Source organism: Dermacentor albipictus, chromosome 1 (genome assembly GCF_038994185.2).
Source record: "Dermacentor albipictus isolate Rhodes 1998 colony chromosome 1, USDA_Dalb.pri_finalv2, whole genome shotgun sequence".
Lineage (NCBI taxonomy): Eukaryota > Metazoa > Arthropoda > Arachnida > Ixodida > Ixodidae > Dermacentor > Dermacentor albipictus.
The window spans coordinates 507,026,422-507,048,027 of record NC_091821.1 but is presented as its reverse complement, the minus strand read 5'-3'; the positions used below and the strand labels follow the sequence as shown (position 1 = coordinate 507,048,027).

General features: G+C 47.2%; 1 protein-coding gene across 2 annotated transcripts in view; it reads right to left on the bottom strand.

The window, feature by feature from the left end:
* The window catches only part of LOC135907568 (proteasome adapter and scaffold protein ECM29), a 505,292-nt gene that overhangs the window by 135,980 nt on the left and 347,706 nt on the right, over window positions 1–21,606 (bottom strand). For both annotated transcript variants that reach the window (XM_065439250.1, XM_065439249.1), the window contains exon 30: window positions 13,236–13,351. In XM_065439250.1, the coding sequence (XP_065295322.1) occupies window positions 13,236–13,351 (116 nt within the window). The remainder of the gene's footprint in view (window positions 1–13,235; window positions 13,352–21,606) is intronic.

The window sequence follows — 21,606 nt, the reverse complement described above, 5'->3', positions numbered from 1 at the left end:
ATAATTTTGGTGCAATTACTCACGATACATGACCGGTGACAGCTGCTGCTGCGTAATGCATTGGAACAAATGACAGCGTCATTGATATTTTTCACTGGCCGTTGCACATGTACAAGAATGTAAACAAGGACCTTGAATGACAAAGTGTCATTAATATATTTGTTCTCAACTTGTTCATTTTATGGCCTTTACATTTTTCATATCAGCCGCATGCACTGCTTTGCTGGCTTCGAACTGATGTAGTTCTAAAGTTCGTGTGATATTTTCTTTACTTATTAAATAGACAAAAATATGGAAGCATTCACATCAGTTATGTTGGGCACAATTTTTGGCACTTACGAGTATATTCTTCTACGAAAAAATACATATTTTACTTGTATTGACAGTGCGCAGCGTTCAAGAATTCATTTGCAGCATCTTTGGCAATGGCAATGCAGTTATTATTCGTTGTGGGGTCTGACGTGGGGGATATCTCGCACCGTACTCTTGGGACAAAGGAACGACAACACAGTAGTGCAAACAATCACAAGGGCATTTATTGCACCTTTCATACATCAATGCCTGCTAGCCGAGTTGCTATCCACAAAACATGCCGATGGGCGCGCGACAAATCTAGAAGTCCGACTTACCGCGACCGGAAGCGAGCGAATATGTTCGCCCCATGCTGGATCCCAACGCCTGGTCGTTCGCGTGTATAGTTACGCGAATCGTGGCGCGTTCGAAGGCGGCCACGCGAGGCGGTCTCCCATAAGCCAGAGCTTGGAGCTTGGATTTTGTGGCGGATGGACGTGCTTTTCGGGGCTCCGTGGCGACGACGAAATCATAAGTTTTTGTGCATGCTTTGAGCTTGCTTCTGTTTTTATTAGCTGTTTTTTTTGTATTTAAATAGTAATTGGGCGTGCGGACGCTCCTGTGTCGAGGCTTCAGCGACTTCGTTCGTGGCTAGGTGGTCTTTTTTTCTTCTTGTTGGCTGATGTTTTTGAAGAGTTTTGTTTTGCATGGAGCGGGGGCGCAAATTTTGAATTCGTGGTAAGCGTGGTAAACGTGCCGGCTTTGTCTGGGTCTGGCGGTTTCCCTCGTTGGGCCTGGGTGCTAGGCGGGACCTGTTTGATAGGCCTATGTAACTATCTCAGCTAGCTCTTCGAAGTGATTTGGCGGACGTGCTCGTTGAGCCTGAGGAAGTAGGCCTAGCGATGAAACCAAACAAAGGGAAGGCCGCGGGGGATGCGGAGCAAGTGCAGTGCGACGAGTGCCTGCGCTGGTGCTCCCTCGACGAGACCAGTTTCCAGAGCTTAGCAGACGCGGAAGAGTCTAGCTTTACGTGCAGGCTGTGCGAAAAGGTCAGGGAAGCGGTCCAAAAACTGGAAGGAAATTGGACAGCCAAGTTCGAGGAGCGGGAGAGGCGGTTAGCTTTGCAGGCGAAAGTCGCCGAGTTGGTCAAGGTGGAAGCGGTGCAGGCCGCGCAATTAGTAAGAACCGTGGCCGAGCTTGGAGAAGAGAAGGAAAGGAGAGCAGAACTGCATAGGCGTCTCGATGCGCTTGAGACGCGCGCAGCGGAGAATGATGGGTCGGGACACCAAGCCGGAGGCAAAAGCACAGAAAGTAAGGTAGACCCTACATGCGAAGTCGGGGGCAGGGTGGCAGGGCAAGCGGTAGTCAGCTCACCGCCGGTGAATCGGCGTAGTTATAGCGAAGCAGCGCAACACGCCCCGCGGGAGGCGACGCTGCAGCCACAGGAAGCCGGGAAGCAGGGAGAGGTAGGAGAGAGTGAAAGGGTGATTATCGCTGGCGACTCAAACATGGCTGGGTGCTCAAAAGCAATTGTGGAGAGGGTGAAAGGCGACAAAAGAGTGGCGGTAGGGACATTTCCAGGGCAGACACTGGGTTCTGTCATGGAGCGAGCAAAAGAAAAGCTCACGGAAAATGCCCACGTGCGCAACCTTGTCGTAGTAGCAGGTGGGCTAAATGACGTCCTGAACAGGAAAGGGCCAGGACTAGCCCAGCGCTTGGCGAAGGGGGTGGACGACTTGCGCGAGCTATCCCCTCAGGTGCAGATCGTGGTGTGCACGGTGCCGGAGGTGCCTGTGCGTGACAGTCACGTACAAAGAGCCGTAATGGCTGCCAATGAGGCAATATGGAAAATGAGCCGAGAGAAAGGCTTCGAGGTTGTCGAAGTAAACAGGGAAGTGAGAAGTTGTGGTGGTTTTAAACGAGATTGGATCCACTTCAATTACAGGCTAGCACGAGAAGTGGGCTGGCGACTTGGGGGTCGCGCTGTTGCTTTTTTAGGGGGCCCGCGGGCGCTCAGGAGGTCAGAGTAGGTAGTAATAAAGAAGGTCCCCTAGGGGAACAGCAGAAGAACATCGCCGTCGATAAGAGAAAAAGGAGGAAAGCAAGAACAAGAGCTCGCCATGCAATAGGCTACATAAACATGCAGGGCGGCAGAAGAAAGGAAAAGTGGGCAGAGATTGAGGAGCAGTTACATAGAGAACAAATAGGGGTGTATGCGGTTACAGAAACGCACCTTAGAGACTCAGAAGAGCCGCCAGTTATTAAGAATTATGTATGGGAAGGGTGCAACAGAACTAAGTCGGAAAGAAAGGGAGGGGGAGTCAGAATGCTCATCCATCAGGGAGCCAAATGGAAAAGAGTAAATTCACAATGTCAAGAGCATCTTTGGTTATCAGGTACAATGAGTGGGAAAGAAACTTGGCTTGGAGTTACGTATTTGTGGACCGGAATAAATTGCACAGAGAAGAATAAAGAGTTAGTGGAATGCATAAGCGCTGATATTAGGGGTTTCGGGAATGGTGCTGAGATAGTCCTATTAGGTGACATGAATGCCCACATACAGGATTTAGATGGCTATACCGACAATAACGGGAAGTCAATGCTAGACCTTTGCGAGCAACATAACCTCGTGATCGTGAATACAGGGCCTAAGTGTGAAGGACAGATCACGTGGGAAGTGGGAAACCGGCAATCGACCATTGATTACTGTCTGATGACAGAAGGAATTCATGATAAGTTGAGAGAAATGGTCATCGATGAGGAAGGGTTTAGCAGCATAGGCAGTGACCATAAACGCATCATTTTGAAAATGGGATATGTAGTTGGGAAAGAGAGCAACGAAAGCAAAATGGCCAGCCCAAATTTGAACGCTGAACAAATAGCAAATATAGTCACTAGAGTGGAGGAAGAAATTGGCAAGTCGCCAAGTAAGGGGTGGGAATATGGTGAGCTTCTAAGTGTAGTAACGACAGAAATACGGAAAGAGAAACAACACGTTCATTGGAAAGGAAAAAAGAAACCGAAAAGCTGGTGGAACAAGGAGATACGAGAAGCGATTGCCGAAAGACAGAAAGCATCTCGAGAGCACAGGCAGGCAAAGAAGGCGCAGTTGCCACAGGATGATGTAACCGGTAAATGGGAAATATACCGGGAGAAAAAGTCTATGGTTCAAATACTGGTGCAAGCAAAATTAAAAGGTGAAAGTGAAAGTTGGTTGTCAGAAATACGTGAGAAAAAGAAGGCCGCACCTAGAATATTTTGGAATCACATAAAATTATTAGGCAGGAAATCAACAACAATACAACAACATATCCTAGACGAAGATGAAAACAGACTGGAAGGAGAAGCAGCAATAAATTACATCCAAATAGTAACAGCCGAATCTTTCCAAGGCAAGGATGAGGTTGTATTTGAAGAAAAAAAGAGCATGAAAGAGACCCAAGGGGGAAAGGAGCTAGTGCTTACAAATTTAAACTGGAAGAAAGCGGAAGAGAAAATTCCTAAGCGCACAGCCACAGGGCTAGACGAGGTTCCCGTTAGGCTGATAAATGAACTGGGACCAAAAAGTAAGGAAGCTCTCGTGAAAGCAGTTGAAAAAACTTTAAAAGATAGACGAATACCAGACAGTTGGCGACAAAGTAGAATGAATTTAATTTATAAAGGTAAGGGGGAGAAAGACAGAATTCACTCGTATAGACCGTTGACCATTACATCGGTAATATACAGGCTAGCAATGCAGGCAATCAAATTAAAGCTTCAAGCATGGGCAGAAAATAATGACATTTTGGGAGAGCTTCAGAATGGCTTTAGAATAGGTAGGCGTTTGGATGATAACTTGTTTGTTCTTACTCAGTGTATTGAAATATCAAAAGCAGAAAGCAGACCGTTGTATGTGGCCTTTTTGGACATTACAGGAGCATACGACAACGTAGACCGCAGCATTTTGTGGGATATTCTGGAAGGGGAAGGCTTAGGTAACGATTGTATACAGCTTTTGAGAGAGATTTACCTAGAAAATACTGTTTGCATTGAATGGGAAGGGATGAGGAGCGCGGAGAAAGTTCATATCAACAAGGGACTGAGGCAGGGGTGCCCTTTATCCCCGCTGCTGTTTATGATGTACATGGTGAGGATGGAGAGGGCGCTAGAAGGAAGTAATATCGGGTTTAATCTCTCATACAAACAGGCAGGTACAGTAATAGAGCAGCAACTCCCAGGTTTATTTTATGCGGACGACATTGTGTTGCTCGCAAACAAGCAAAGTGATTTGCAACGTCTGGCTAATATCTGTGGACAGGAAGGCAACAATTTAGGTTTGAAATTTAGTGTTAGAAAATCAGGTGTTATTGTATTCAATGAAAACAGTGAACAGACAGTGGAGATACAGGGCCAAGAAATACCTCGGGTAACAGAATATAAATACCTTGGTATATGGATAAACGAAGGCAACGGATATATGGAAACACAGGAAAAAACCATAACAGTCAAGGGGAAGAGAAATGCAGCCATAATGAAGCACAGAGCGCTATGGGGATACAATAGGTACGAGGTCCTCCGAGGTATGTGGAAAGGGGTAATGGTTCCAGGACTTACTTTTGCAAATGCGGTTGTTTGCTTTAAATCAGGGGTACAATCAGGACTCGACGGGAACCAAAGGTCAGTGGGTCGCCTCGCATTGGGCGCTCACGGGAAGACTACAAATGAAGCTGTGCAAGGGGATATGGGCTGGACTAGTTTTGAAGTGAGGGAAGCTCGCAGTAAAATTGAGTATGAAGAACGGCTGAGGAATATGGAGGAAAGTAAATGGGCTGGGAGAGTGTTCAGGTATCTGTACAGGCAAAACATTGATTCACAGTGGAGGAAAAGAACTAGGAAGCTTACCAGCAAGTATGCGGCCTGTGGGGTGGGCAACACAGCAACAAAGAAGGTCAAGCGGAAAGTCAGAGAGGCTGAATTAATCTCATGGGTGGCGGCAATGGAAAAGAAACCTGCCATGAGTAACTACTTAAGGGGAAAAAACGAAATTGGGAAAGAAACCATTTATGATAACTCAAAGGGAAGCTCATTACTTTTCGAAGCGAGATCGGGATGCCTTAGAACACGCACGTATAAAGCGAGATATAAGAAGGAAGAAGAAGCATGTGCTTGCTGCGGTAAAGCTAGGGAAACGACGGAGCATATTTTATTAGAATGTGAAGACATCTATCCAGCGGTCGATTTAGGCACCACTGGCCTCCTTGAAGCCCTTGGGTTCAGCGGGAGCAGTGGTAAAGCAAACAGGTCCGCAATAGACATCAGTAAGAGGCGATTGGAGGATTGGTGGAAGAAAAGCAGGGAAACGACAAAGGACGGAGACGTACAAAAGCACAGTTCGCAATAGGGTATCAGAAAATTTGGACGTGGTAGTTCATAGTGTTTTTTTTTTTTTCTCATGGGTTAACCTAGGTAGGATATTAGGCAGCATAGTAGCAAGAGCTTGGTGGCGCAAGCCACCGCCCCGTTCCAAAGGGGACGCTCATAACATCCATCCATCCATCCGGGTGGCCGCGCGCTCGCGGGAGTCGTCCCCGCGGCGCGCCGGCCCGCCGGGAAGTCGCGCTGCACAACCGTTCCGCTCGCTGTCTGGAACCCAAGAGCGCAAGCGCCTTCCTCCCGGCGCCCAAGTAACCTCCGCAGCGGCGCGACGCTCACGCCATCTCTCGCACCACGCTTGTACCACTCCAACGCCGCGGCCCACGCGGCGATGCCGCACGGAGACGGGGCTATGCGGGAAAACAAGCTATCAGGGGAGGCGCGAGGGTCGTGCATCCCCACAACCTTAAATCACTTCTTATTCAGGCGAAACATGTCACTCGGTCTCACATCAACGCGCGCTTCGCTACAAGGTAGTACATGTAACAGTGGCCGCGCCGAAGAAATGTCCACACGCTGTCCATAGCATGCGAGCCGACATTGTCCCTGGGTGCACCGCTGGCGTCCGCCGGTCACAGCAGCAGCTTTGCAGCCTCGACGGCACGATCCCAGGCCAGGACTCCGGAGACGACGACGCAGTAGTCGGTACGAGCAAGCGTCGCTCGCGCCGACTCACCCTGCTGGCGGGAGCCGCAGTAGCTGTCGGTGACCGCCGGCTCTTTTGTCCGCCGCCGAGGGTTGCGAGCTGGATACAGGAGGCCGCCGAAGTCGTCGCGCCGAACTGGCCACAGCATCACCATCGCCCGGGGGTGGCTCGATCGTAGTCCGGGGCAGCAGCGCAGACGATGTGCAGGTGACGGCAAACCAGGGGTGACTCCAATCACACTGCGTAAACTCAACACACTCGGCGAACACTAAAGTAGTGCAAGGGAGAGGAATTCTGCATGCGCATCGCCCACGTGGTACGATGTTCAACTCGGCTAGCAAAAGATCAGGCAGCTACTCAGATGCTAAGTTCACGTGAACGAAGCTCGCTTCCTTGAGTCGAACGAGTAATTTCAATTCGTGCGAGGCTAACTCGAATGAGGTAAGCAAAGTGCAACACCTCAACGCCACGGTCTACCAGGTTGTGTCCATCCACGTGCGACAGGCAGCTTCGTAAAGCCTTAGGCCTAAAGCGTCGCTACCCTGACAACAACCGGCATCCAAAAACAACACCCAAAATGGGCGCAAAACAGGCAGCCGCGAGGAGACGTCAGCTCTGTGAGGTGGTCCTACTCCGCTCGGTGCACACAGCATCCGAGTTGACGGCGCCCACCGTCCCGGACGGTGTCGGAGCGCCCGGTGCCAGGCCGCAATACCAGTCAGCCCGTAGTGGCACCCGTGGCCCGCGGCCACCCGGCTCCCAGAGCTGCGACTTCATCAGAGTCAAAGAGATAGAAGAAGCTATTTACATAAGAAATTCGGACCACCCACGAGGCTTCCATACTCACTCGCTTCAGGCTTGCCAATGCTTCGCGGGCGCTCAGCCTCGCTCTCCCAGGATGCAGACCACGTGGCTCTCGTACCAACGAATGCCATTAAAAAAAAAGCACTTGCGAAAAGGCTTAGCATGTTGACATCTTCAAACACGCTACAGCCACCGTCACCTCGCTCGAGAAAGCATGCCGCCGACGCTAGCGATCAAAATCCACGCTAGGCCTACGCTTCGGTTCAAACAAAGGTCTCGAACGAAGCAACACTTAAAATTATCGTCCGATGCCCCAAGAGCCCCACGTTGGGCGCCAGATGTGGGGTCTGACGTGGGGGATATCTCGCACCGTACTCTTGGGACAAAGGAACGACAACACAGTAGTGCAAACAATCACAAGGGCATTTATTGCACCTTTCATACATCAATGCCTGCTAGCCGAGTTGCTATCCACAAAACATGCCGATGGGCGCGCGACAAATCTAGAAGTCCGACTTACCGCGACCGGAAGCGAGCGAATATGTTCGCCCCATGCTGGATCCCAACGCCTGGTCGTTCGCGTGTATAGTCACGCGAATCGTGGCGCGTTCGAAGGCGGCCACGCGAGGCGGTCTCGCATAAGCCTGGGTGGCCGCGCGCTCGCGGGAGACGTCCCCGCGGCGCGCCGGCCCGCCGGGAAGTCGCGCTGCACGTGCGGCACAACCGTTCCGCTCGCTGTCTGGAACCCAAGCGCGCAAGCGCCTTCCTCCCGGCGCCCAAGTAACCTCCGCAGCGGCGCGACGCTCACGCCATCTCTCGCACCACGCTTGTACCACTCCAACGCCGCGGCCCACGCGGCGACGCCGCAGGGAGACGGGGCTATGCGGGAAAACAAGCTATCAGGGGAGGCGCGAGGGTCGTGCATCCCCACATCGTGTATTTGATCCCTAGGCAAATTATTTAAGAGGAAGCTTTAGCTCGGGCCCAACTCCGACGCTGCCTATTCAGATACGTGTAAAACGCAGAAACGCTTTTCTGAGATAACTCCTGCATCGCTTTCAATTAAATTTGTTGCATTTGAGAGAGTAAGTCAAATTCTAGTGTCTTTTGGAAGCGGAATTTCGATTTAGGGCCTGAACCTTGTTTAAACTATTTTGAAAAATTCGAAAGTACGGAAAAAATAGAAGCACGAAGTTTACAAATTACTAGCTCTGCATAAAGAACATATATTGCGGTTCTGTAAACGGCATCCATCACACCATTCAAAGCGGACAAATTCGATATGTCAATTTGTATCTTACGTGAATTGGTTATGGTATGTACAAGGGTTCTGCAAAAGCCATATTTCCATAATACTTAATTTTTTGAGACTCATGTGTAACATATCAATTTTGTCCGCTGTAGATGCACTATTATGTGCAATTCACAGAATTGTGATATCAAATCTCATTTCTGATTTACAGAGTTGTAAACTTAACTGTGTCGTTTTCTAAAACTTTTTGATTTTTGCCACTTTTCAATAAGATATTGACGACCTAAATCGAAAATTCGAAACAAACAGTCACTATAATTTAAGTTTTCCTTTTAAATGCAACAAACCTCGTCAAATTTGGTGCCATGGTTGCCGAGAAAAACGAATTCTCCTCCAATATGTATTTAGATAGGAGCATCCGACCTAATGTTTCGTCTTAAGGAGGAGGCCGAGTTGCAACGTGAGCCTCCCCCGAACGAAATTTCTGGCTACGCCACTGCCGAGGGCGCATTCCATAATGAACATTTATTAGTAGCTGGCATGGTCACTAGACTACTCGTCTTCACTTGTGCCACCGTCCTCAGTAGTGCTGCCATCATCATTGCTGTTACGGTTCCACTGCACGTCGTCATCCAGTGAAATTTCGCATTTGCATACATAGGTGCATTTGCATACATACATAAGTCTACGCTGAAAGTACCAAACCACACACAGTTGTCAGGGAGGCTCTTTTGACATGTCCGGTTGGCGTAAGTTCGCGGTCTTCTGCTGCCAGCCACTCGTACTCACGGCGGTGCAGGTCCTTATAAGGCGAAGATCCGGGCTTGTTTCATGACCATGTCGCACTTCATTGGCAGGGACCGATCATGCATTTCAGCGACGTATGCTGCAAGCTTGGCCTCCAGCTCCGGAAAGTGTCCCGACTTCAGCCCGCGGAAACCTCTTCGCTTGCCGTCACAGGTGAAAATTTTGCTGCTGCAATCGCCACTCTTGCACCACCCATTAAGGAACATAAAACTTGCGGCCCGCTGCACCGTTATTTGTTTCTTCAGCATAAAGGATGGCAGCCCTCTGTGAACGAGCGCCAAATGTTTAGTGCACTTGGTGAACTCATGACGACTGAAGAAGCACGGAAGTAGCAAGCAGCCGGCAGTCAAATCGAACGCATGAAACTAAAGAGCTACAGGAAAAGAGAAACATGTGAGCGGTGCCTGCTCTTCCACAAACTATCGATACTCCCTGCAAGTGCTGCTGTTCTCAGGCAACATTTGTTCTGAGAGTGCCGCCACAAATGAAACAGTGCCACTTCCATGAACTATCGACCCCCCTCCCCTATGAGTGCTGTGTGCGCTGTAAAACACGAAAAAATGTTGAAGAAGCCTTTCGAAAAGCAAACAAATGCACGGGATACCAGAAAGCTACAGGTAGGGACGTAGAACAAACACAAAATTGTAACTACGTTGTAGCTCCCCTTTTGTTTCAATTTCGTTTGTTTTATGTGCTTGCACTATGTACATTATATTGCGGGAGTGATATGTCGCTTTTTAAGTTACCGTGAACTGTACTTTTTATTCCTTTCCCAACAACTCTTTGTATTGATTTAGCATTTTTATTTATAACACTGTTTTGCAAGCATCCAATCATTATAAACATTTTTAGCTCTGACATTTTTTAGCGCTCACATATCGGTTTTCTCTTGTCATTTGTGCAACGACGCCCCCCTTACTCAATGCTCCCCTTGGGGCCTGTAAGGTACTTTGAAAAAAAAATAAAAAATAAAAATAAAAATAAATATATATCTTGTTGGTCTTGCTTTTTTTGTGGTGTCATGTTTTGGTTTCGATTGTAGTCAACCCCCGCACTTAAGATTTTCAAACTTAAAAGAAAAGATAGGTAGACTTACAATCGTGTAAATACAGTAGGCGAGCCGTCTGTACTCTTTGATTACACAATGCCTCTGTGACTGCTGGTATCAACACTGAATCAAATGCCTTTTCGTAATCTATGAAAGCTATGTATAGAGGCTGACTGCACTCTGCAGATTTCTCGATTACCTGATTAATGACATGGATGTGATCCACTGTAGAGTATTCCTTCCTGAAGCCACCCTGTTCCCTTGGTTGACTCTGTGCTGCCCTTATTCTATTGCAAATAATCTTGGCAAATATTTTGTATAATAGTGGAAGTAAGCTAATGGGTCTGTAATTTTTTAATTCTGTAACGTCTCCCTTTTTGTGGATTAGTATAATGTTTGCATTCTTCCAGTTTTCTGGGACCCTTGAAGTCGATAGACACTTCGTATAGAAAGCCGCCAGCTTTTCAAGCATTATGTCTCCTCGATCTTTTATTAAACTGACTGCTATTCCATCTCCTGCTACTTTTCCCCGTTTCATGTGTTGCAAGGCCCTAAATTCTGACTGCATCGCTAGTTATAGGAGGAGCTTCTGCAACCTGGTCATTACTGCTTCGAATGCAGGTATCCTGGCTCCTCTGGGTACTGTATCAAATGGGAACATAATACATAGGAATCAATGGGATTTAGGTTGGGATCACGAAAACACGCACAGCAGCTGGAAAAATGCAACAGTAAGGAACGTAGCAACCGGGTTCCCCTGTATTGAAGTTCGTTATGTAGAGTTTTAACTATGTTTCTGTTGTGTCAACACTAGAGGTGAGCTCACACAAATGTCAGGGCCTAGCCTCTTGATATGCAATGCTTCTGCTCTTTTTGTTTTAGTGTTCAGCTGTTCCTGCAGCACAGACGTCCTTAAAGAGCACAGTGCATCCACACTGCCTACAGTGCAGCAGAAGGTGCATGGAAGCAATATACAACAGCCCTAATTTCGGGCAAACAGCCGTTGGATGTAACAAATCTTTCTTGTTAGATTATTATGAACCTGCTATAATGAATGTCAACTTCAGCTGCTGTTTAGGGCTAATTGTTTCTACACGAAGAGTTATAAAGTATGGGTTATCTATATAAAGTGATGTCCCTGAGCCAACAGACTGGAAAAGGGAACCTCCATTAGTACTAGCTGTAATAATAAGAAACTGGTAGGTACCGATAATTACAGAATATAGCATACTTCTGAACTCAATAGACAATAGTAAAGTGCTATCCGTAACACAGTAATGATACTGTCACAAGGGCAGCATTGACTGAAACAATATACAAAGGTTCTAGTTATATGTGCAAGGTTTCTGACAGAATCTATGGCTAGAAAATTGGCCACAATTACCTCTAGCACTCAATAAGAAGTAGTTGTTGCTAGAAGCCAAACATGCTGAACTGGGATGAGGAAGTTGGCTTGGAGTATTTATTAAATTAGAATTACTTATATATATATGCTGTTCACCTGTAGAGTGCCCCCAGAACGACACTTCACATCTCACTTCTAGCTCCAAGGAGTGGAACAATGCTACTGCTGACATGGCGTTGACAGCTTTAACTGATCAATGGATCCATCTTAGGACCACTACTGTTTTTCATTTATATAAATGACCTACCTAACTGTTTGTCCTCTACTAAGTGCACTCTGTACCCTCATGATACTACCATATTTGCCTCTGACAAAAACATGTCACTTCTTATAAACAAGCTAAATACTGATCTAGAAAATGTTTTACGTTGGTGTAATGCCAACCTTTTATCTATTATTGCCACCAAGACTAAATTGTTGTATTTTCCTCACATCAACAACATTCGGCATCCTCCCCTTCTTTAACTTTCGGCTCACACTCTATCTCTCCCAGTCCATGCTCATCTTTTCTTGGGATTCCTCTTGACTGCAGCTTGAAATATAAAGATCACATTCTTACATCAAAAAGAAAATAGCATACGGTATTCGCGTTCTCATTAAAACTCGTCCCTAGTCTACACATAATACATTAATCTTGCTATACTACTCATTCATTCACTCTCATATTACCTATGGCATATTATGCTGGGGTAACACTTATAACACTAACTTGGCATCCCTCCAGGTCATCCAGAACCAATTCATAAGAATTATTACAAGCAGTTCACGCTTTGCAAATGGAAAATCCCTACTACATGAAAGCAACGTCCTAACCATTTCAGAACTCACCAAATATAATCTAGGAATTTTATTTTACAAATATATGACTATGGAACTACCATAAATCTGCTTCCCACCTTGTGACCTGATAGCTCATAGTCACACTAGACTTGCACTCAATAATAATTTTCGTCTACCTAAAGTGCGAACTAATTATGGTAAACAGACTGTGGAATTTTCCTCGATATCACTTTGGAATACTCTACCACCTATAATCAAAAATGCAAAAAATTTATACCAATTTAAAACAGAACTAAAATCATTCATAATAAATACTTACTGAAATTGTGCATGTTTTTTAAATTTTATCCTGTTTTTTTTATATTGTCGTGCTGTTAACAAGTGTTCTTATTACTCATATGCTATAAACATGTTTTGATATTACTCTTAGCTCTCATCTGTACTACTGTTGCTTTAAACATTGTATAACATCATAAGTGTCTTTAACAGGAGGTCCCGATACAGTCTTTGACTATGGGACCTCCTTATGTATATTACGCACATGTAATTATCTGTATTTTTACTAATAAATAAATTATGAAAATGATAATTCAAGTCTGTCATCGAGAATCCCCCACCCAAGTTCTCAATGCCTATGCCTCATAAAACAAACTGGCTTACAGTAAATACCATGCAGCAATCCAGGCAACTCTCGTAAGAAAAACATGCCTCTGCCTGTGCAAAGTGCACTGGTAACGTACAAAGTCAACTACTCAGTCTGGGACTGCACAGCGGTTCGCCACTTTCGTACCTGGTGTGCCGCACTTCCGCCACGGTGCTGGACAGACCCTTTGCCACGCTGGGAAGTATCACTCCCAGGGCATGCTCACGGCCGCCTGCCTGAGCATCGCATGTTCGCACACAGGCCTGCAAAAGTTGCCGAGGGTCAAGCATCCTCTCCCCGACGCACAGTATGTCAGCTCACTGGAGAAGCATGTAGTTCTTGCCTTTTTTTAAAGGAGTACTTATAAATTTTCTTAACTGCTTTTATTACTTCATAGGATAGCTCTCGGTGCAGTAATTACATTATGGAGTCTCAATTCTCTGAAAACGCAGCACATAATTTATTACATTAGCTTTTAATATGAGCACTTCAAAACGCACGCCAAGAGTGCTGTAGCTTCGAATGTGAAAAAGGCTAGCTATTTCAGCACCGAAACCTGTTGTGGCAGTCTCCCGGTTCCAGATACCACTGATGTATAAACACACACACTGAGACCACGGTGCCTAAAGCTAAGTCCCCTCGACGAGACAATAGGGGAGAGAGCGTACCCCTGTGTTCCCAAAAGAAGCGACAGTTTGGCAGCTTTCGATGACACAGTGAGTGTATGGCCTTTAACCACCACATCCTCACACCTCTGCTTCCGGTGACATGAGGGGGGTAATGTTTCCACATCTGACGCTGCATTGTGCTTGGCAAGCGTTTTGGACAAGCCGCACAAAAGGTGCTGCAATTATTCATTTGTGGTGCTCTCAAGTACTTGAGGCTTCCTACCGTAACTATGGAGTCGACAGCTACCAGGAAAAAGCGAGAAAAAGGGGACAAAAAATTTTCGTGTCAATGTTCCTTTAACCTTATGCAGCAGAAGTGCTGGAACAATATGGCCAGAAGAAACAGCTAACAGATATTCAAGATGACAGAATATGCAGAAAGCAGCAAAAACTACCACATAGACTGGAATATAGGATGAGCCCCGACCTTAAATTGGCCAGACAACTCACAATGTGTTAAGCAATAATAACAACAACAATGATAACGATAATGATAATAATGTTACATGTAGCTGAAGCTGAATGCTATTTACAATTTATTTACAAGGAAGCTAACGAAGGCCAAAATGGCGACGCTATATCAAGCTGGCACACACGTCGTCTTCTTTCTCCTCCGTGCAGCCACACTGTGGCGGCTGTTCCGTAGCATCACCCCCGGCTGTAGAAGCACCGTCCCGGTGCTTAACCTACACATCCGCGGTGAAAGGTGTGTGGTATGGTTTTAGTCTCGCCACGTGAACAATGTCACTTGCAGCTGATGATGACGCTGAGAGGTCGGCGGGGATGATTTCATATGTGACATCTGTCACTTGTCGCACCACACGGTAAGGGCCAGTGTAGCGCGACAGCAGCTTTTCGGAAACCCCCACACGTCGAATGGGTGACCAGAGAAGCACACGAGAACCCGGAGAAAAGTGCACGTCGCGATGGTGCCAATCATAGAGGTGTGTCTCATGCTCCTGTGAGGCCTCGAGATGGGTGCGGGCGAGCTGGCGCGCGTGGTTGGCGTGTGCGATCGCGTCGCGGGCGTATTCAGTGGCTGAACGTGTGGCTGAGGACAGCAAAGTGTCCAAGGGCAATGCGGGTTCTCGGCCATATAGGAGATAGAATGGTGAATAGCCGGCGGTGTCGTGACGCGATGAATTGTACGCGAACGTCACATATGGTAAGTGAAGATCTCAGTCGTGGTGGTCGGTCGCAACGTACTTCGAAAGCATGTCGCTGATGGTCCGGCTGAGGTGCTCCGTGAGGCCGTTGGTCCGTGGGTGATAGGACGTGCTGAACTTGTGCTTTGTCGAGCAGGAGCGGAGGATGTCCTCGATGACTGCCAAGAGAAAGCTGCGGCCATGGTCAGTGAGTAATTGGCGCAGAGCACCGTGCACTAAAATGATGTCATACAGAAGAAAGTCAGCAACGTCAGTAGCAGAACTTCTCGGGATGGCTCTGGCGATTGCGTACAGCGTAGCATAATCATTAGCGACGGCGACCCATTTATTTCCGGAGCCAGAGAGAGGAAATGGTCCAAGAAGGTCTAGACCAACACGGAAAAAGGGTTCGGGTGGGATATCGATCGGCTGGAGACATCCAGCTGGAGGTGTGGAGGGCTTAATTCTTCTGGCGCTGGCAGGGCTCACAAGCGGCAACGTAGCGCCACATGGAGAGGGCGAGACCTGGCCAAAAGAATAGACGGCGCACACGGTCGTATGTGCGGGAGACGCCCAAGTGTCCAGCCAAGGGAGCGTCGTGAAGTTGCTGGAGGACAGTCGAACGCAGGTGCGATAGAATGACGAGTAGAAGGTCAAGGCCGTGTGGATCAATATTGCGGTGGTACAATGCCCCCTCTTTAAGGAGAAACATCCGGAGAGAGGCGTCGCCAGGAGTTGACTCCAGATGGTCGATGAGGGCTCCTAAGGAAGGATCGTGGCGTTGCTCGTTGCCGATTTGAAGCAACTGGGACACAGAGAAAATGCAAGTGATGGCGTCCGCATCAGCCGGCTCGTTGACGGAGTAGCGGGACAAACAATCGGCGTCCTGGTGCAAGCGTCTCGTCTTATATACCACGGGGAAGGTATATTCTTGCAGGCGTAACGCCCAGCGAGCGAGTCGTCCCATGGGGTCCTTGAGCGAAGATAGCCAGCAGAGAGCGTGGTGATCAGTGATGACACAGAAGGGGCATCCGTACAAGTATGGACGAAACTTCGCAACAGCCCACACAAAAGCGAGGCACTCGCGCTCTGTGATTGAATAATTGCGCTCTGCGGGTGATAGAAGTCGGCTGGCATAGGCTATAACGTGATCATGTCCACGCTGGCGCTGTGCTAACACTGCTCCTATGCCGTGACCACTGGCATCAGTTCGAACTTCCGCTGAGGAAGACGGGTCAAAGTGGGCCAAAATTGGAGGCGTGGTAAAGACAGTAGTCAGCTGCGAAAAAGATGCGGCATGGTCTGGACCCCAAAAAAAAGGGGCGTCTTTCTTCAAGAGGTCAGTAAGGGGATGTGCGATGCAAAAGGATAGACAGTTGGGCGAGTTGGACGTGCCATGGTCGCAAAATCCTTCACAAAGCGTCGGCAATAGGAACACAGCCCTACGAAACTACGAATGTCCTTGGTAGACTTCGGAACAGGAAAATTCGTAACGGCGCAAATTTTGTCCGGATCGGGTCGCACGCCTCTGGCATCCACGAGGTGTCCAAGGACGGCGATTTGGCGGTGAGGGAAGTGACATATTGACGAGTTCAACTGGAGACCGGCGCAGCGGAACACGTCAAGAATCGCTGAAAGAAGGTCTAGATGCGTGTCGAATGTGGGCGAATAAACGATGACGTCGTCCAGATAGCACAAACAGGTGGACCACTTGAACCCCTGAAGCAAAGAGTCCATCATTCGTTCAAAGGTGGGGGGCGTGTTACAGAGACCGAAAGGCATCACCTTGAACTGATAAAGGCCGTCAGGGGTAACAAATGCAGTCTTCTCTTGGTCCATGTCGTCGACGGATATCTGCCAGTAGCCGGACCGTAAGTCGATAGAAGAAAAATAGGTGGCACCGTACAGGCAGTCTAGAGCGTCGTCAATACGTGGCAAAGGGTACACGTCCTTTTTTGTGATTTTGTTCAGGTGGCGATAACCTACACAAAATCGCCACGTTCCATCCTTCTTTTTGACAAGTACGACGGGAGACGCCCAGGGACTACAGCAAGGCTCGATAATGTCCTTTACAAGCATCTTTTTGACTTCCTGTTGGATAACAGCTCGCTCCGATGCAGAAACACGATATGGACGTTGGTAAATAGGGTTCGCATCGCCAGTATTTACGCGATGGGTCACGACGGACGTTTGACCTAAGGGTCGATTGTCAAAGTAAAAAATGTCGCGATAGCCTTCAAGAAAGCGGCAAAGAGCTTCAGCTTGAGCAGGTGTAAGGTCAGAAGAAACCATCTTCTCAATGTCGACGTCAGTACCGTGCGATGACGTCACGGTAAGTCAAGGCAAAGTGAGCCGGCCGAAGAGTCAATGAGGGCAGAATGATTGGCGAGAAAATCCAGACCAAGAATGATTTCGTGAGGTCAGTGCTCGATGACGGTAAAGAGAATGACGGTGTGTCTCTCAGCAATGGTGAGTCGGGCAGAACACATTCCAACAATAGCGACAGTCCCTTCGTCGGCGACTTGTACAACTCGGTTCGGGGCAGGCGTCAGGACTTTCTTGAGCTGACGGCGAAGGGCAGCACTCATAATTCACACATGCGCCCCGGTGTCAATCAATGCGCACACAGGAACATTGCCGACGAGAACGTAAAAGATTCTTGTTCGTGGGTAAGGTGAAGCGAGGATTTCGGGCCAATGTCGTCAATGCAGCTTCACCTCCACAAGCTGCACTGTTTAGGTTTCCGGTCGGGGGTGAGGCGAGTAGGTCGGAGAAGGAGCACGGCGTGACGGGGGCGAGCGAGATTGGCGGCAGGAGGGAGAAGGCGAGCGGGAGTAGAGGGTCGTGTCAAAGATGTCGCAGGGTCAGATGATGGGGCGGGCATAGCAGGAGCGAAGGAAAAGGATACGCTAGAGGGACAAGGGTGGTAATCAGGAGAATAGCGCGTCGGAGAAGTCCAGCGGCTGTGGCAGTGGCGAGCGACATGTCTAATGCGTCGGCAGCTAAAACAGATCGGCTTGTCGTCCATGATTCGCCATTCGGAGGGGTTGTGCTGTCCATAAAAGAAGTAAGAAGAGCGGGGTGGGGACGGGCGTGGAGAAAGAGGTTCTGAGTGTATGGAACGAATGGATTGCAGGCCGACGTTGGACAACTCTTGATGGACGACGGCCTGGATCAAGGAGATTGTCACCAGAGAATGATCAGGTAACGGGAATGAAAGGGCTGCCGGTTGTGCCACTTCGACCTCACGACGAATGATGCGGGTCAAGTTGTCACATCACGATGGCTGGTGGAAGAGGTCGTCACAGGATGACGTAGCGGCTGTGTTGGGAAGTCGCGTGATGTGTGGGATACCCGGCGGCTTTTAGCATGCTCGAGACGTTTGTAAACACCAGTAAATTGAAGGCGTCGTCAGCAATGCCTTTGAGGACGTGGTTAACCTTATCGTCCTCGGAGATGTTCGGGTCAGCCTTGGCACAAAGGGCCAAGATGTCGAGAATGTACGACACGTAGGACTCGATCGACGTCTGTACACGTGTGGCAAGGGCTTTCTTGGCATTGACTTGTCGACCTAACGGATTGCCAAAAAGGTCGCGGAGCTTGTCTTTGAAGAGATACCAGCTCGAGATCTCCTCTTCGTGAGTCTGGAACCACGCCAGTGGAGCTCCGTCGAGGTAGAAAAGAACGTTGGCAAGCATAATAGTCGGATCCCACCTGTGACTGGTGCTGACACGTTCGTATAAGTGGAGCCAGTCGTCAACATCAAAACTGCCGACTCCGTTGAAAACACCAGGCTCCCGAGGTGGGGAAACGGCGACGCAGGTCGGGGCTGCAGGCGGAGACGCTTGTGTAGATGATGTGCCGCCAGCAGGAGCCGAAGTTGCATTGTCGCCGTTGCGACCGCTGCGAAGCTCCATGACGGGTACGGGGAACGTCCACCTCCACCAAATTAATGTTACGTGTAGCTGAAGCTGAATGCTATTTACAATTTATTTACAAGGAAGCTAACGGAGGCCAAAATGGCGACGCTATATCAAGCCGGCACACACGTCATCTTCTTTCTCCTCAGTGCAGCCACACTATGGCGGCGGTTCCATAGCAATAATAATAATAATAATAATAATAATAATAATAATAATAAATGTATTGGTCCTTTTACAATGTACTATACAAAATTATGGTTGAAAAACCATCAGGGTCCACTGCCGACTAGGCTAGTGAGGGATCCATTAGAAAAAGGAAATTCGTAGCAAAACATGAAAAATTTGCAGCAAAACAAAAACAAAGACAAGTTAATTGGACACAAAAAAACTATATAAGAATATGTAGTGTCACATGTCACACCATAAAAGAAAGCATACAATAAATACTATTACAAAGAGGAAAGTGTAGATATTGTAACAGACCATAGAAGACAGAGTATTCGGACAATGTATAGTGCCACAAGTGCCACAAAAAAGTATTGAAAGCATCATGTTAGTTAAATGTGGTTTAATGGTGTACAAGTGGCTAAGGCTATGCTGCACGAAACACAAGATGTTTTAAAATCCAGTTTAGGAAAGAAAAGGCTGTGTTAATAATCTCTATTTTATGTAAAAATCTAGTGTCGTCTAGAAATTTACGGACATCACATAATGGGACTAGCGGATCATTACCTAAAATTAGAGCAGGGTGTGAAGGTATGTGTAGTTGATATAATTTGTGCAAAAGTGTTCGTCTGTGCATAACTGTTAGTGGTTCTTGGCACTTCTCGCATGTTGGGATGTCTTCTTTCATAAGTAAATAATTGTCTGTTAGGTGTGTGTGCCCAATGCGTAGTTGGCATAAAACTACTGCGATAAACCGCTCCTGATGATAACACGACTTCCACTCGCCAACTATGGGCTTAGTAAGATGTAGCTTGCTGTTGGCACAACGGTCCCATTCATGTTATTTTGCCGTTAAGGCTTTTCTAATCGCACGGATGCTATCTTTATATGGAAGTGTTGTGTTTGTTATCTCTTTGTACGCTGCCATCGATGCACATCTATCAGCTGCTTCATTACCGGGTATTCCAACATGGCTTGGAACCCAGCAGAAACGAACTGACGTCACGTATTAGCTAAGCGCGACCATGTTTAAAATCTCTCCTATCAGGGGGTTCACAGTCAGATTTCAGATATAGAGCCTTCAGTGTGCTTAAAGAGTCAGTGTATATGACTGCATTTTTGTGTTTATCAGTAATAATCTTTTTAACAACCCATATAGCGTAGACTTCGGCCATGAAAACAGAAGCATGCTGTGGCAATCGAATACTTGTTTCCCAATTTTCCGTTACGGGCCCCACACCCTTGTGTTCTTTTGTTTTAGAGCCATCAGTGTAATATTTCATGTTATTTTGATATTTGTCCTGAAGTGCACGGAATTCTTGTATAATGTGTTCGTGTGGGGTGTCTCTTTTCTTTAGATGTTAACGTTCAGTCACATAACTGTCTGAAATCATACCACGGGGGCAACTGTTGGGGTTTTCATGAGGAATAGCATAATCCTGACGCTATTGCTCATACTGCAGGATAAGTGGACTAATCATGTTTGGTTTATTTGCATAGTGTAAGCATGAGTTTCATTGTGTGAGGATGTTGTAGCATATATGTTGCAGTAATGACTGAATTCTGAGTACATAAGAAAAGGTGAGTAATGCTCTGCGCTGCTGTAAGGAGGGTTCATTACACTCAACGTATATACTTAGAATAGGTGATGTTCTGTAGGCACCACTTGCCAGTCGCAGTCCAATGTTATGTACTGGATCAAGTCGTTGGATGTAGGACTGTCTGGCTGAGCCGTAAACCATAGAGCCGTAGTCTAAATGGCTACGCACGAGAGACCAGTAAATATGTAAAAGACACGTTCGGTCAGAACTCCAGTGCTTATGAGATAACACTTTGAGGATATTCAATGCTTTATTTGCCTTACTCTTTAGTGTTTTAATGTGGGCAAGGAAGTTTAGTTTTTCTCAAAGATTACTCCCAAGAATTTATATTCTTGTTTTACCAGCAGCGTGACATCATTTAATTTTAAATCCGGGTATAAGTACAACCCTCGTTTTTACGAGAATAGCGCTGTAACAGTTTTTTGAGTAGAGAAGCGGAAGCCATTTTTCTCAGCCCACTCCATTAGTTTATTTATTGTTATCTGGGGCTGCCTTTCGCATGTTGGTAAGTTTGAGGCACAGCACGCTATTTGCAGATCATCGACGTATATGGAGTGCATAACTGAGGTGGGAATGACTTTGTTGAGAGTTCATTTTTACTCTAAAGAGTGTTGTGCTAAGTGCGCAACCTTGTGGCACGCCGTTTTCCTGGATAAAAGTGTGCGAGAGCGCAGTGCCTAGACGGATTTGGAATGTTCTGTTGGACATAAAATCAGCGAGACAGTTTAGGATTTTGCCACGGATTCCTAACGCGGTAAGGTCACGTAAGATTCCAAATCTCTATGTAGTGTCATACGCGTTTTCTAGATCGAAGAACACTGCCAGGCAGTGCTGTTTGTGTAAGAATGCTTCACATATCTGGTGTCCAAGTTGGATGAGGTGGTCCGTCGTTGAACACCCTTTTTTATACCCGCACTGATGAAAATCAATAATGTTCCGTATATCAAACGTGAAGGTTAATCTTGCATTTACAACACTTTTGTATGATTTCGCCAAATAGCTTGTCAGGGCAATGG